Source organism: Pleurodeles waltl, chromosome 7 (assembly GCF_031143425.1).
Source record: "Pleurodeles waltl isolate 20211129_DDA chromosome 7, aPleWal1.hap1.20221129, whole genome shotgun sequence".
Classification (NCBI taxonomy): Eukaryota; Metazoa; Chordata; class Amphibia; order Caudata; family Salamandridae; genus Pleurodeles; species Pleurodeles waltl.
In genome coordinates, this window is record NC_090446.1 from 10,594,453 (window position 1) to 10,610,908 (window position 16,456).

Below are 16,456 nucleotides of genomic sequence, written 5' to 3' on the forward strand. Positions count from 1 at the left end.
AGTAGAACCCCCAACTTCAGGTGAAAGGGTCTGTGACCATAACCATTAGGCTACAGGTGACTCTGTAAGGGCCAAATGCGGCACATCCATAACAATGGGGAAACCGCTGCGGCCGGAGGTGCACAGCTGCAGAAGAGCACCAGCTGCACCCCAGTATGGTGGCCAGGCAGCCATGCACACCCAGCCGCTGCACCAGTCGGCCGCTGAGAAAACCACTTAGGGCAACACAAGCATTTGCAATGCAACGGGTCTCGCGTTTGCTCATGTTAGAGCTGATAGCGCTGTAAACTCCTAACCCAACTTTTCACCTATCGGCAAAAGTGCATTTATGTACGTAACCCGAAAAAGTGCAATTAACTATGAAAAGCGCTCGACTTCTGCCAAGCGAAATCGCGCTAGTAAATTAGAGAAAAAGTAGTCCACGAGCCGGACAGAAAACAGCGAGCCTTGCATGTTTTTTGTACTTGGTTGATGCGCTCGAGTAGGGCTAGCCACCGGAAAAGGCATGACGTATGCATGCCTTCGACTAATGAAAGCAAGCAGATTTCATTAGGCAAGCCCACGAACCAATGAAAAACACTGACGTGACGTCGACAGGGCTCCGAGCCCTTTTCTAAACCCTAAAGCGTCTTGCTGCGATACGCATGCGCGAGCGCATGCAACGCAGGCTCGACCCTAAAAAGGAACCACATGCTCGTAGGTCACATCCCGATGAGCAGATGAAAAAATACAGGACGTGTTGTGGACTCTGTCCCCTTTTATCCACATATTGGTGCGAGGGGCTTGGGGGGGCGTATATTGCTAACACTTGTGATTGGTTCTAGCTAGGTCACATAGGGGGTCATTCTGACCCTGGCGGTCTATGACCGCCAGGGTCGCGGATGACAGAAGCACCGCCAACAGGCTGGCGGTGCTTCATTGCCCATTCTGACCGCGGCGGTAAAGCCGCGGTCAGAAAACCGGGGCCGGCGGTTTCCCGCCGTTTTTGCCCCGGCTGGGCGAATCCGCCATGGCAGCGCTGCAAGCAGCGCTGCCATGGGGATTCTGACCCCCTTACCGCCAGCCTGTTTCTGGCGGTTGTCACCGCCAGGAAGAGGCTGGCGGTAACGGGTGTCTTGGGGCCCCTGGGGGCCCCTGCACCGCCCATGTCACTGGCATGGGCAGTGCAGGGGCCCCCGAACAGGGCCACCGGCGGCTTTTCACTGCCTGCCTAGCAGACAGTGAAAAGCGAGACAGGTGCAACTGCACCCGTCGCACGGCCGCAACACCGCCGGCTCCATTCGGAGCCGGCTTCTGTGTTGCAGGCCTCCTTCCCGCTGGGCCGGCGGGCGCTAACATGGTTAGCGCCCTCCGGCCCAGCGGGAAGGTCGGAATGCCAGCAGCGGTCTTTTGCCCGCATATCGGCCAAATGGCGGTTCCCGCCTGGCGGGCGGCTACAGCCTCCCGCCAGACTTGGAATGACCGCCATAGTGCCTGGGTAGAGGTTGAACACCACATTTAAGTTCGTAGTGATACAAGATAAAGGTTGAGGAGGTAAAAATGATTCAGGTGAAACACCCCTTTTCCCCTCAGCTGCACATTACAACAAAATATAGATCAAGATCTAGGTGCATTGCATGTAACCTGAGTGAAAAAATAAGTGATGTTCTGTGAATATGTTGACTACCCTACAAGTAACACCCATGTTCTTCCCCCAAACCTTGACTTAATGACTTTGAAAACTGCTGTAAATGAAGGTTATTTGCTTAGTAATTGGAATCTGTGGTTTGAAAACTCTAGAGTACCTGATTCAGTATAGCAGAATTTTTAGATTTCTGATAACTAAATCAAGGCACTCAGTAAAGTGCCATGAAGCAGGCCCTTCTCCTTAAGGCACTCTCACTTTAAAGGTGCCTTTTAATTTAAAGGCTGTGCTGATTGTGATATCCCATGATAAATCTATTTTGTCTCCTACAAAGTGACTCCAGTATTAATTCCACTCGACAGACTTTGTTTCCTTCCCTCAGAGAAATTTCATTATGGTTTTGTTTCTGGTTGCCAGGTTGGTGTAACTGTTCCTGTTGAAGAAGCATTCCTTTCCATTACTACAGAGGAAACCATATTACTAGCATGTGTACAAATGGCAGAACCGTGATATTATACCATATCTGTCCTTCAGCTGTGAAAGTATTTCAGCCTGAATGTTCCCAAATATCCAAATTGTTACTTTCTTATAGCATGATTTAGAGTAGTTTTCTTTTTCACTGAAACCTTATCCAAAGTCATACATGCACTGATGACCTTTAGATATGTCACAGAATGTATTTTGCACCTTTGCACATCCCTGATAATGTGCTTCCTGATACCCAGTGTTTGGAGACACAAGTCAATCGTTGCTAAGTGTTAACCACACAACACCCCTGAAGTCCACCTGAACCTTTTATCACATAAATATCCAGAGTTTAGAGTGTTCTCCATCAGCATTCCTGAGGTTCTTGCTTCTTCTTGTTTTGCAGTGGAAGTTTAATGGCGGGATGTGATTGTACCAAGCGAGTGTCGTCCCCGCAGAGGGAATTCGGCACCGATAGGTGTGCAAAGGGCGTTTCAGATCGGCAGCTTGGTATCAGGTCAGTAGAAACATTTATAACGTGACTTTTCTTAGGAATTTAAAGCAAATCATTAGATCCATGATTGTAATTTTATTTAGCGCTTACTATCTCTGACAAGGAGTTGAAGTACTTTGATGGGCTGTATGACACAACCACGCATGCAAAAACAACGCATGCCTGAACAATGTGGTCAGAACCATGACCACGTCTTTACCACTCATGGATTTACCATGCATGCCTTTACAACAAATTTTGTTGTAAAAGCATATGTGGTAAAGTAATATGTGTGGTAAATTCCCCTGCTTCCCTGCACCCTAACACGTCCCTGCACTTAAAACTACACCGCCCTCTCACCCTGAGCCCTAAACCTAACAAAACTACCCCGACCCCCCCTCTCTTAAAACTACCCAAAGGCCTAAATCCACAAAACTTCCCCAACACCCCGCTCCCCCACCCTTAAACCTAACCCGCCCCCCACCGAGCCCTAAAACACACCAGCCATCCACCCCGCCCCTGCCCGTTAAACTACCACAAACCCTGATGCCCTAAGGACCAAATCCACAATACTACCACTACCTTCCCGCCCCCAAACCTATCCCGTTCCCCCCAAGCGCTGAGCCCTAAATTCCAAAAACTATCCTGACCCTCCTGGTCTGAGCCCTAAAACCCCTCATGCACCCCTCAATACCTCCCCAAACTACCCCAACCCGCTACCCTGCCCTGAGGGCTAAAACCCCCATGCACCCCTAAAAACCTCCCCTCCCCAAACTACCCGGATTCCCCTCCCCCGCCCTGAGGCATAAATCCACCAAACTACCCTGACCCCCCAACCCCCCGGCCGCCTACCCTTAAATCTACCCCGACTCCCCCACGGCCCTGAGCCCTAAACCCCCCCCCGCACACCTAAAATAAAATAAAAAATCCCCCAGCACCACTTACCTCGACCAATCCGTCTTCCTGCTCTTTCCTGCTTGCCCGCCCATCCGCACAGGTAGACCGCTGCCTGAACCACGCATATGCGGCTTGCCTTTACCACTCAAATGCGTAGTTAAGACATATGTGTGGTTCAGGCAAGCGTTTTTCAGCTTGCGGCCTTCCAATATGCGTGGCTGTGCCCGCGTAGTTTAGGCTGTTTCCACTTTGATGTCCTGATGCTCTCCTCAACTCCAGTAACATTTCCAGTTAAAACTGGTTCTTCAGTTTCTCAGTAGCGCCACCAGCTTCTATTGTTCACAGGAAAGTTTGTACTCCCAGCAAGAGGTGGGAAGTGATATACAAAAAGAAGGGTGTGAGAAACCGGGGGGGAAAACAGGCGCTCAAGGACTTAGTACGGCATGTATGTACAGACAAAATATCCAACAGCGGTGCACTCACAGGGGAACACCCAGACCCCTAACTGGTTTACCAAGTAAACAGAGAATAAACACAAAAATATGTGAGGCACTCACTGAAATACAGTAAGCTCAATTTTCTTGTAATTAACCAGGAAAAGTTATAGTTACAATCAATTCCCATAAAATAAATCATTGCTGACAGTCCGAAGAAGAAAGAACACGTATACAGTTATCCATGTATTCCTCCAGTCTTTATAATTTATTCACATGGTGCTTTATAGCTTGTATACCGTAGAATGGCAATACTTGTCCAATTGAAGACATAAGAATCTTCCGATGAAGCAAAACAAAGTCTCCAGTTCACAGTTAATAAAGTTCTTCCAACATAGCAAACAGCCAACACGTGTTTCGACTTTAGGGGAATACCCCAACGACTTCCACAGGGCTAATAAACTATCCAAATATTAGAATCCTGAATTCAAAATTGAGTGGACGCGCTACTCTGATTTGTTATGGTATTTTCGTATTTGGAAGATATCTACCATGGTGTTATTTCGTACTCTTTTTAGTTTGGAAACTTCAGGCACGGAGTGTGCTAACCAATAAATACATAACTCACGTGAAACGTCGCACTCGATTTTGAAGCACCATGTGAATAAATTACAAAGACTAGAGAATTACATGGAGAACTGTATACGTGTTCTTTCTTATGTGGACTCTCAGCAATGTTTTATTTTATGTGAATTGATTCTAACTATAACTTTTCCTGGGAAATTACAAGAAAACTGTATTTCAGTGAGTGCCTCACATATTTGTAAGATGAGGAAAGTGTCACATGGGCAGGGAGGAAAATATGTTAGGTTGCAATTGCTCCAGTAACCAGGCACAGTTTCTTTTGCACACAAATCCTTCTGCAATCTCCAAACAGGCGAAGAGTTCCACAGGAAAACAAACAGCATGAGTAGGTGGGCCTGGACCGCTTTGTCCTTGGGGTCACCAAGAGGGCAGTGCACACTACGTCGTGGATCACTCTCTGGCTCCAATATTTCAAGAAAGAGCTGGAGACAACCTTCCCACATTCCTCTGTCTGGACTTCTGAAGCACAGAAGGAAGGAAAGCATTCAATTCTTTCTGTTATAAGAATGTCCTTCTCAGGGATGATTCAAGGACACATGCTTAAATTGGTGGGGGAATCTATGTGACTACAACTACAATTTTTGGTTTGGGAATATGCTATGAAGCATTAAGCTATCCAAGAGACCTTTCCATCACACAAATTGTCATAGCTGATCTTTCCTTTCCTTGTACAGGGCTCCTCAAAATGTAAACTCCACCCTAGGCCAGCTCTCATTTTGCTTTTGGGCTCCAGGAATCTAGGGCTGACCGTCAAACACCATGAGAACCGAGCAGTGAGAGCTGCTTAAAAGCAGGTGTGAGTTGGAAGGCCAGAGGTCTTGTCTCTGATCCACTGAGAGATGTTCCTTTGAAAACACAGTTGCTGGACCTCCCTCCCAGCCAAGGGGGTGGGGATTAGGTGTGAATGACAGGAGGCCAGTAAAGAGTGTGAATTCTTATTTGGTAAGCAATGCAAAAGGCCTTAGTGTAGGAAAATGGCTCCCTGTTGCAGTTACCCCCCACGTTTTGCCTGATACTGATGCTGACTTGACTGAGAAGTGTGCTGGGACCCTGCTAACCAGGCCCCAGCACCAGTGTTCTTTCACTAAAAATGTACCATTGTTTCCACAATTGGCACATCCCTGGCACACAGATAAATCCCTTGTAAAAGGTACCAGTGGTACCAAGGGCCCTGTGACCAGGGAAGGTCTCTAAGGGATGCAGCATGTGTGGTGCCACCCTTAAGGACCCCTCACCTAACACATGCACACTGCCATTGTAGATTGTGTGTGTTGGGGGGGAGAAAAAGGCAAAGCCGACATGGCATCCCCCTCAGGGTGCCATGCACACAAAATACTGCCTGTGCCATAGGTAATTCACCCCTCTAGCAGGCCTTACAGCCCTAAGGCAGGGTGCACTATACAACAGGTGAGGGCATAGCTGCATGAGCAATATGCCCCTTCAGTGTCTAAGTCTATTCTCACACATTGTAAGTACAGTGTGGCCTTATTAAGTATATGGTCTGGGCGTTTGTCAAAAACAAACTCCACAGCTCCATAATGGCCACACTCAATACTGGGAAGTTTGGTATCAAACTTCTCAGAATAACAAACCCACACTGGTGCCAGTGTTGGAGTTATTAAAAGATGCACACAGAGGGCATCTCTAAGATGCCCCCTGTATTTTACCCAATTCTTCAGTGCAGGACTGACTGGTCTGTGCCAGCCTGCTGCTGAGAAACGAGTTTCTGACCCCCTGGATGGGAGCCTTTGTGCTCTATGAGGCCAGAAACAAAAGCCTGCACTGGGCAGAGATGCTCAACACCTCCCCCCTGCAGGAACTGTAACATCTAGCAGTGAGCCTCAAAGGCTCAAGCTTCGTGTTACAATGCCCCAGGGCACTCCAGCTAGTGGAGATGCCCGCCCCCTGGACACAGCCCCCACTTTTGGCAGCAAGTCCAGGGGAGATAATAGAAAAACAAGGAGGAGTCACCCACCAGTCAGGACAGCCCCTAAGGTGTCCTGAGCTGATGTGACCCCTGCCTTTAGAAATCCTCCATCTTGATTTTGGAGGATTCCCCCAATAGGATTAGGGATGTTCCCCCTTCCCCACAGAGAGGAGGCACAAAGAGGGTGTAGCCACCCTCAAGGACAGTAGCCATTGGCTACTGCCCTCCCAGACCTAAACACACCCCTAAATTCAGTATTCAGGGGCACCCCAGAACCCTAGGAAACTAGATTCCTGCAACCTCAAGAAACAAGAAGGTCTGCTGACCTACAAGCCTGCAGAGAAGGAGGAAGACGACAACTGCTTTGGCCCCAGCCCTACCGGCCTGTCTCCAACTTCGAAAACCTGCTCCAGCGACGCATCCGACACGGACCAGCGACCTCTGAAGCCTCAGAGGACTGCCATGGACTAAAGGACCAAGAAACTCCTGTGAACAACGGACCTGTTCAAAACCAGCTACTTCTTTGCAACAAAGAAGCAACTTCCAAAGACTTCACATTTCCCGCCGGAAGCGTGAGACTTCCCACTCTGCACCTGATGCCCCCGGCTCGAGATCCAGAGAACAAACATCTCAGGGAGGACTCCCCGGCGACGGCGAGCCCGTGAGTAGCCAGTGACGACCCCCCTGAACTCCCACAGCGACGCCTGCAGAGAGAATCCAGAGGCTCTCCCTGACCGCGACTGCCTGTAACAAGGGACCCTGTGCCTGGAACCAACACTGCACCCGCAGCCCCAGGACCTGAAGGAACTGAACTTCAATGCAGGAGTGACCCCCAGGCGACCCTCTGCCTAGCCCAGGTGGTGGCTGTCCCGAGAAGCCCCCCCTGTGCCTGCTTGCACTGCTAGAGTGACCCTCGGGTCCCTCCATTGTTTCCTACCTGAAACCCAACACCTGCTTTGCACACTGCACCCGGTCGCCCCTGTGCCGCTCAGGGTGTGTTTTGTGTGCCTACTTGTGTCACCCCCAGTGCTCTACAAAACCCCCCTGGTCTGCCCCCCGGGGACGCAGGTACTTACCTGCTGGCAGGCTGGAACCGGAGCACCCCTGTTCTCCATATGCGCCTATGTGTTTTGGGCACCTCTTTGACCTCTGCACCTGACCGGCCCTGAGATGCTGGTGTGGTAACTTTGGGGTTGCCTTGAACCCCCAACGGTGGGCTGCCTATGCCCCTGAACTGAGACTTGTAAGTGTTTTACTTACCTCCTAATCTAACCTTTACTTACCTCCCCAAGGAACTGTTTATTTTTGCAGTGTCCACTTTGAAAATAGCTTATTGCCATTTTTACAAAGACTGTATATGATATTGCTTGTATTCAAAGTTCCTAAAGTATCTAAGTAAAGTACCTTACATTTAAAGTGTTTAATGTAAATCTTGAAACTGTGGTTTTTAAAATAAACTAAGAAAATATATTTTTCAATATAAAAACCTATTGGCCTGGAGTAAGTCTTTGAGTGTGTGTTCCTCATTTATTGCCTGTGTGTGTACAACAAATGCTTAACACTACCCTCTGATAAGCCTACTGCTCGACCACACTACCACAAAATAGAGCATTAGAATTATCTACTTTTGCCACTATCTTACCTCTAAGGGGGACCCTTGGACTCTGTGCACACTATTTCTTACTTTGAAATAGTACATACAGAGCCAACTTCCTACACTTATGCTGACTACATTCCATGTGCCTGAAATGTATCAAGCACAGTAAGTAACAAAGATCTGACTAATCTAATGACTTGTTGGAAGATTGACCCTGCAGGCCTCACCAACTCTGGGATTAAAAATGTTCATGTTCTTGTGATCATTTGGCGCTATTGGTCTCCTGGAGGCATTCAACGTGTTTCCGAATGTTTCTTGACTGGCATATTTTGCTGTGGTGGGGTGTGGGACTCTCCTGTTTTAACCACTCCTCGTATGAATACTGGACATTGTGGTCAGGAAGATGCCCGTCATATTTTGAATGAAAATAGGTGAAAGGACTTTTTTGCTGAGATGATTGGCCCAAGGTCCTAAGTGGCCTTATTGCTGCAAACATTCAAACACTTTTAGGCAGCACAACTAGACACAAATGATGCATCTATGTACCTATAGACAGAGCTGCTGAAGAGAACATATGAGTGAGACTAACACACCTCCTGGCCTGACCTGGAATATAGGCTGTTGTTTACATATATCTCACCAATAACAGAACTAACATTAGAAAGCTAAACGTGGATTACTGTGCCTTTGGGTCTTGCTTCCACTGTCTCTTCCTTTACTTATCATTTTGGATTCATTTAAGATGCAGTTAAGAGAGGGCTGGTCAAAGTATTCAAACAGTGCAAGGAGGTTTGCACCTTGGATGAGCATGACAGATTTCAATACTTGCATATCAGCCATTGGCTACCAGGGAATAATCAACTTGCGGTACCAAAAGGAATCACATTCACTTTGACCCACATTTTTGTGGGGGATTAATGGGGAGGGGGGTGTTAGCTCTCAAGGGACTTTTCCTAAGATCTGATATACACTGGTTTTCCCTAAGGATGAACCAGCCCATCCCATATTGGAGGTAGAAGGTTAACAATGTACATTATACCATCAGCAAACATATATGCACTGTGAGGAAATCCATCATTTTGTTAAATTCCCCCTATTTCTATCTGAACATCTGATGTTTTTGATCTCAGAGTTCTGTAGCTTGGTTCCAGTGGCACAGTGAGCATGGGACCCTGTCTAGTAAAGTCATCACACTGAGGGTGTGGCACTGAAGAATATAAAACTGTGTGATGGATGCCATGCTTGAACTCATCTCAGCCACGGCTAATTACTCAGGGCTACATGCCAGTCCATCCTTATTTTCCACACCATGACACATGATTTTGGACCGAGACGCATGCAAATCAGTATTGACCTTGCTCCAATAGAACCAGTCCAGCCTGAACTGCTACACTAGGTCAGGTCCTCCCTGACCTGGAACACAAGCAAGCCAAGATCAGTTTCTCCCTTATTGGGGCTCGTCAGTCCAGGGCAGCTTGGTTCTAGTGGTATAGGATCCAAGCTGTTCCACAAAATGGCAAAAAAAGAATAGGAAACCTTTTCCCTTGTTGCCCTCCCCAACAAGGGCTAGCGGGTCACTGTTTACCCATAACCTTTCTCTATATTTTAAAAGATACTTCCAGGGCTGAGGAATGTCCTGCAATGATGGCCGCAATGTTTTCTTCATGTTGGACCCGTCAATCAGATTGCTTTGTCCCGAGAAACTTCCACAGGTCCCACTAATCATAATTCATTTTTTGTTGTTTTTGTTTTGTGTGAATTTCACTGGAGTTCGGCAGGACTCCAGCAGCAACAGATATCTCAAAATTTTGAACTTTAATTTCTTTAACACAACTGAAAAGAATTACACGAAATCCCCAAAAGCATCCTTTGTGAGTAAAGATCTAGCTTTCTGGCAAATTTCATGCAATTCTTTTCCGCTCCTTTGGCTGTACTGTTGCCTGATTTTTCCTTGGAAAATACATGGGGGGAAAAAGCGTTCTGAGGCCCCTATTTTTTTCATCTCCACAGCGGCGATTTCTCCACGCGGGTGGGGGAGCCGCTGTGAGCTGCACATAAAAAAATAAAATGGGAATGAAATTATTTCATTGCCATTTTATTTTTCAGCATTGTGCGTGCCGCAGTGACCGAGCCGAGAGACATGCAGTTGGCAGCATGGGAACAGTGGCTGTCTGGATGCTCCAAAGTGCACGTCAGTTGAGCCAGTTGTCTTGTGACTGCCATCCTGACATGCGCACTTTGAAGCTCTCCGTTCTGACCTGTGCTAGACAGCTGGGTGGAGAGCAAGCCGAGGCCCCCAGGGCCTGAAGGGGCATCCAGCCAATCTGCTCCCTCCAAGCCTGGCGCTTCTCTCATGCTGGTTAATAGCATGAGAGCAGCGTCTGGATTGTTTGATGGAGCTTCACAGCAGACGATGGGCAAGTAGCGTTTAATTTACTTTTATTTATTTTAAATGTTAGTGTAGTTTTATTTTGCCTTTTGAAGGGAGGGGTTGTTTTACTATGGGCCTTTGGAGGGAGTGGTTGTTTTATTATGGGCTTATGGAGAGAGAAGGTGGGTTGTTAGGGCCTTTGGAGGGAGGGGGTGTTTTATTTTGTTTTTTGAGAAGGTGTGGGGCACTTCACTCGCCCCACCACTTTCACAGGTTACTAGCCGCCCCTGCAGCCCCACTTGATGGATCACCCCAAAACTTTTTAGAAGGAGCTGAGGTGGATGAACTTTTTTATGTGAAGATTTGTAAAACAGCACCAAAGTTATTAGCAAAACAAAAAATCCATGGAAACTCTTGACTCATGTATAACTATACAATGACGACCAATACTGTCTAAAGCAATAGCCTGATACTATGTGAAAATTGTATTTAACATATCATTTTTAGTGCCCACACTTACCGTGGCACTCAGAATGAGTCTGTTACGCTATGGCTGTATGTGAATTAATGATGTTGCCAAATTGATTTTCCTCAATTGACTTTTATCACACTGTATTGGTCACATTGCAGGACTATTTTGACAAGCTTAATTAATAAAACTCCCAAAGACCTGGTTTTGGTGGTTGGCACTGGTGTGAGTGCAGCGGCGGCCCCTGGCATAGATGCCCTCAACTGCTTCCGGTGCCTTCTTTTAGCAATCCTCGATGCTGCGGGAAACCTGCAGGTGCTGCATCCAAGAACCATCCGGCTGTACACCAAGAAAGTGAAGAGGGATTCAGACCTGCTGTCCGTGGCGAATGAAATCATCCGAGAATTGTCGCCGGTGAGTATCAGTGCTTGCATGGAGGCGATACAAGGATGGCTTCTGCTAAATTTACTTGAGAAAATGAATATATCACTCTCCTGTGGCAATGTTTTAATCAGTTAGACTGGTACACAAGGGGCCTGATTCACAAAGGTAAGGATAGACTTTTGGTCTAAGTTTCGACCAAAAGTCTATCTTTACTACTTTGCAGTATTAACAAAGGTAAGTTACGAATAGTATCTTTATGTCCACACTCAGAGCAGATTCTCTGCATTTGGGGGTGTGGGGGGAAAGGGTATGTCCGCACTGGGGGTGGAGCTCTGCCCCAGGTTCCACTTCGAGTACGGAGATTCCACTCTGGTTGCGAAGTAGAATCTCTGCACTCGGGCGAATATTCCGCCCTGAGTGCAGACGTAAAGATACTAGTCATAACTTACCTTTGCGAAATATCAAAAGTAGTATGGGGAAATATTGCCCCACCTGAAAAAGAATACTTAGGCAGGGACAGGGATTGATGCTTACTGCTGCTGCAGCCAAAATCTCAGCAATTTTACTCACCAGAATGGTAAAATTGGGACCAGTATTCGGGGTTGGACTGGTAACCCAAAGCAGCCCAGGCAAAAGTTTGTCAGACGGGCCCCCATAAGATGCATAGTGAGAAACCCTGACCCCTACAATGAGGCTTGGGGGGTGGGGGGTTCTCCCCCCATGAACATTTGGGAAAGGATGGCAAAACAGTGCGTTCTACAACACATTCTTCATTATATATTCAAATGTATTTGTTTTTAAAGTATAGTAAATGATGACCTTACAGTGCACCATAATACAGTAGTCTTTATTGGGTCTCTTCAATGATTCCCTCACCATCACACTAGAGCAGTGCCCCTCATCTCTCCATAGCCCCTCCTTCATGTGTTTTATAGCGCTTCTCTTACCAGCACTTTACATCCCACACACATACAGAGACAATGAATCAGACATGTGTAAATCACTGCATAGAAAATGTTACATGAGACAAAGGGGACTACCAGGTGTAGGATTCACATGTTGTAGGAAAGCACCCTTTTTGACATGATTGGCCCCCACGTTTTGCCTGCTGTCTGATGTGGCTTTGACTGTTAATGCACTGGGTCCTTGCTAACCAGGCCCCCAGGGCCAGATCTCTTTCCCCAAAACTGCACAGTTGTTTTGCACAATTGGCAAACATTTTAGCTACCACTGTAAGTCCCTAGTAAATGTTACCCCTTGTACCTAGGGCGTGGTGCACTAAGGAAGGTCTCTAAGGGCTGCAGCACCAGTTGTGCCACCCTCAGCGACCCCTCACCAAACCCACACAGTGCTGCCGTTTCCATCTGCGTGTGTTGGTGCAGGGTTAGAATTGAAAACACGATCTGTCACGCACCCCAGTGTGCCCGGTCCTCTATCACTGCATGTGCCAGGTGTAAGTCACCCCTAAGGCAGACTGCATCAATGCACATATGAGGGCATGTATGCATTGACAGGTAAGCCCCCACTATGTCTCTGTTGATTCTGAGACATAGTAAGTGGACAGGGAAGGCATTTGAAATGCATGTGCTGGACACTGGTCATTACGAGGTCCCCAGCCACCTCATTGCTTGTCTGAATCCTGGGATGTTTGGTATCAAACATCTCAGAATAATAAACCCTCACTGGCTCCAGTGATGGATTTATTACAAAAAAATGCACACAGAGGGCACCTTAGAGGTGCCCCCTGAAAACCTGCCAGCTACTAATGTGCTGACTAACTGACCAGTTCAGCCACCACAGACATGTTTCTGTTCCCAAAAGGTGAGAGCCTGCACTCTCAAGGGTCTGAGACAAAAGCCTGCACTGGGCAGAGGTGTGACCTGCTCTCCTAGGCAGGATGGACACTCCGGAGCAGGGAGCTTCAAAAGCATTACCGCCTTTGTAATGCGATCCGGCTCTCGCCAGATGGTGGAGATGACCAACCCCCATGTCCTGACCCCACTTTTGACAGCAGCACAGGCGGGAAAATTTAGTTAAATTAGGAGGAGTGCCCATGTCATGCCAGTCCTGCTCCTAAGGTGGACGAGCTGAAGTGCTGAAGTGGACACTACTTTTCAAATTCCTCCATCTTGCTTGGAAGGAATTAAGCCACTAGGGTGAGGGGTATGACTACTTCCCAGCTGAAGTGGTCATAAGAAGGGTGTAGTCACCCTAAAGGTAATCAGCCCATTGGCTACTGCCTGGCACTCCCTGTAACACCCCATATTTGAGTATTTAGGTGGCACCCCTGAACCCTAGAACTCAGATTTCAACAACCTAAGAAGACCTGGACAAGAAAAGAGTTGCACCCGCAGAAGAGGAAAAGAAGAGACAGCTGACCTGGAACCAGCCCTTCTGGCCTGCTTGGTGAACTCGAAGGTTCCTGCACAAGAAGCCAACTCATCCTGTCTTCAATAAAGACTCAAGTCTCCCACGGGCAGCATACTTGCCCTGCAAGAAGAAACTCCAAAGAAAAGACTCTGCATCTGCTGGATCCCAGAAACCAGAAGTGACCACTGCATTCCAAGCCCATGACCAGAGGTGAAGCCAACCAGTGGTGCCAATGCGGGTCCCCAGCTGCTCAGAGACAGAGTACAGCGTGGTCTCACCCATCTTGGACTCTCCTGAGATGCCTGCAGCCTCTGCACGCAGACCCCCCTCTCCCACAGGATTGTGGAGAGAGAAAATTAGACATCTCCAGCAACCACTGCATCCGTGACCCCTAACCCAGTTGAGGTGGGTCACTAGCGCCAACACCGTCCTTCAGCTTCTAAGAGCTCGAGTCCACCCTGGGTCCACCCCTGCCAGACTCCTTGATGACGCCTGCAGCCGCAACACACAGGACCCTCTGACTGCGAGTGCTCCTGGACATGAAAATCTGACGCCTAAAGACACCCCTGCAATCATTGCCCCTGGGCACAGGAGAAGAGGACCGAAGGTGCAACTACATCCCCAAGCGCCCCAAGTCTACTACCTACCTGCTTCTTGTCCCTGACTGGCTTACCAGCCAGAGCCTGCAGCCTGCCTTCATGAGAACCTGATCGCCCCAGTGCTGCCGGGTGTGACCTGTTGGCGTGGTTCTGATCAGTGACCACTTCTTACCTTGACTCCCTGAGATTTGCTTCGTAAGTCGTTGTTAACCCTGTGTTTGCTGAACATTCTTTTTCTCCATAGGATACCATTAAGAGAATTTTGAAGATTGCACTTAGTGTCTATTTCTGAAACTGCAAAGTGTTTATGCTTAAAAGTCTACTTATCTGATTACAAAGTTCTTGGGTTTGAAACATATATAAAAAGATTTGTTATTTTTCTAAATTGGTGTTGGATTTATTCTTTGAGTGTGTGTCTCATTTATTGCCTCTGTGAGTACAACAAATGCTTAGCACTACCCCCTGATAAGCCTAACTGTTCGCCCACATTACCACAAAATAGAGCATTAGTCCTATCTACCTTTGCCTCTGCAAAACCAATTGGGGATCCACTGGACTCTCTGCACAGTGTAGTTCTTTTTAGTGCACTATATAGAGAGCCGGCTTCCTACACATGTCACCCATACTGATAGGCATTTTGTGAGAGTGCTTGGTGTGGGGTAGCATAAATTCTGGATTCAGAACATAACACAGTGGGCAGGGTTGACTTTAATAATATTGTATTTCTACCTAAACATCCCCTTTATAGCAAAATTAGTATAATCAAAGACTGGGAAAAATATAGCTTTCTAACCCGTATCATGCAGTTTGCTGTAGCTCTTTGATGGCAGTTCATAGCTGTGCAAGATTATGATTGTAAATTAAGAACCGCACAGTAACAAAAGGATTTCTGTTACAAGAGCAGTGTCCCACGGAGCTATGCACATAAAATACTGTTCTGTGATCTGCACAGTACACATGCTTTGCAGCAGGCACTTTAACCCGTTGCACTGCCTTAGGTGACTCAAAACTGCCACTAGACAAAAACAAATCTCTCTCCAGCAGGTACATTAATCACCAGGTTGTCATGGCACTTTAATGTTTGCCTGAAAAGTATTGGATATACAATGCATTTAAATTTAAACTGCTGCACTGCTACAAGACCGGCGCCCACTAACAAAAGCAGCCGCCACCCTTCCAACCCCCTGAGTAAACACCTGGGTCTCGGTACAGCCGGTCTGGCCTTGCCGCCGCTCCAGAAGCCCTACTCCCATCCAGTCAGGACAGGCGAACTGGCATCCGGCCCAGCGAGACCGCTCCTCGTGACTCGTAACATGGGCTTCAGTGACTTATTATGGGTAGCCCTTAATCCTTTTCCCACACCAGTGCTCGCCTTTTTTTATTTTTTTGGGGCACTTTTCATTTGTGTCCTTTTTCACACAGTTTAAGTACTATAGAGACACCCCTTGTTTGTGGATTCTCCTGGAGTGAACTGAGAATTTAGCCAAAATATAGCAATTTTCTTTTTTTTTTTTTTAAGTAGGAACATACTATAGTGCTGTGCAAGAAAGCGCCTTTTCCCTAACAATTGCATCAATTAAATGTTTGCTAAGCAAAGTTGTAAATTTTTTGTATTTTTCTAAATGGCAGTTGATTTGTTAATTTTTTTGGCGGGGTTGTCAAGCTATGTGCAGTGAAAACAGGTGTGAAACCTGAGGGTGAAGTATACATTTCTAAAAACAGACACACTTCTGAATTCAGAAAAGGGTCTTTCACGTAAGTCTTTCTGGGGTTTCCCAAAGAAACTAAGGGCCGGATTTAAGAAAAGTGGAGCTGCCCCCTGTGCTGCGCCACCTCTCTTGCACCCCTTAGCGCCCCCCCTAACGCCACCATGTGCCCACCATATCTAAGATACGACACACCATGGCGGTAGTTAGGGAACTTGCGTCGGAGCTTTGCAGGATTAGCGTAAAAAATGTAGACGCTAATCCAGCAAAGCCCATTGAGGCCCATTGTAAACAATGGTGTGCCTCCTATTAATGCCTGCTCTGAGCAGGTGTTAAAAGTGGCAAAAAAAATGACGCAAAGAAATCTCCTGGATGTCTTTGTGCCATTTTTTCTCCCCTTGCCCCTAACGGGGGTACGCCCCTTTGCATACATCATGCCTGGGGCAGGCATAATGTAGCGCAAAGGGTTACAAAG

At 47.3% G+C, this 16,456-nt stretch overlaps 1 protein-coding gene across 1 annotated transcript in view; it reads left to right on the top strand.

The window, feature by feature from the left end:
- The window catches only part of LOC138246709 (protein FAM118A-like), a 133,382-nt gene that overhangs the window by 32,447 nt on the left and 84,479 nt on the right, over positions 1–16,456 (top strand). The window contains exon 2 of the mRNA XM_069201479.1: positions 11,084–11,336. Within this exon, the coding sequence (XP_069057580.1) occupies positions 11,084–11,336 (253 nt within the window). The remainder of the gene's footprint in view (positions 1–11,083; positions 11,337–16,456) is intronic.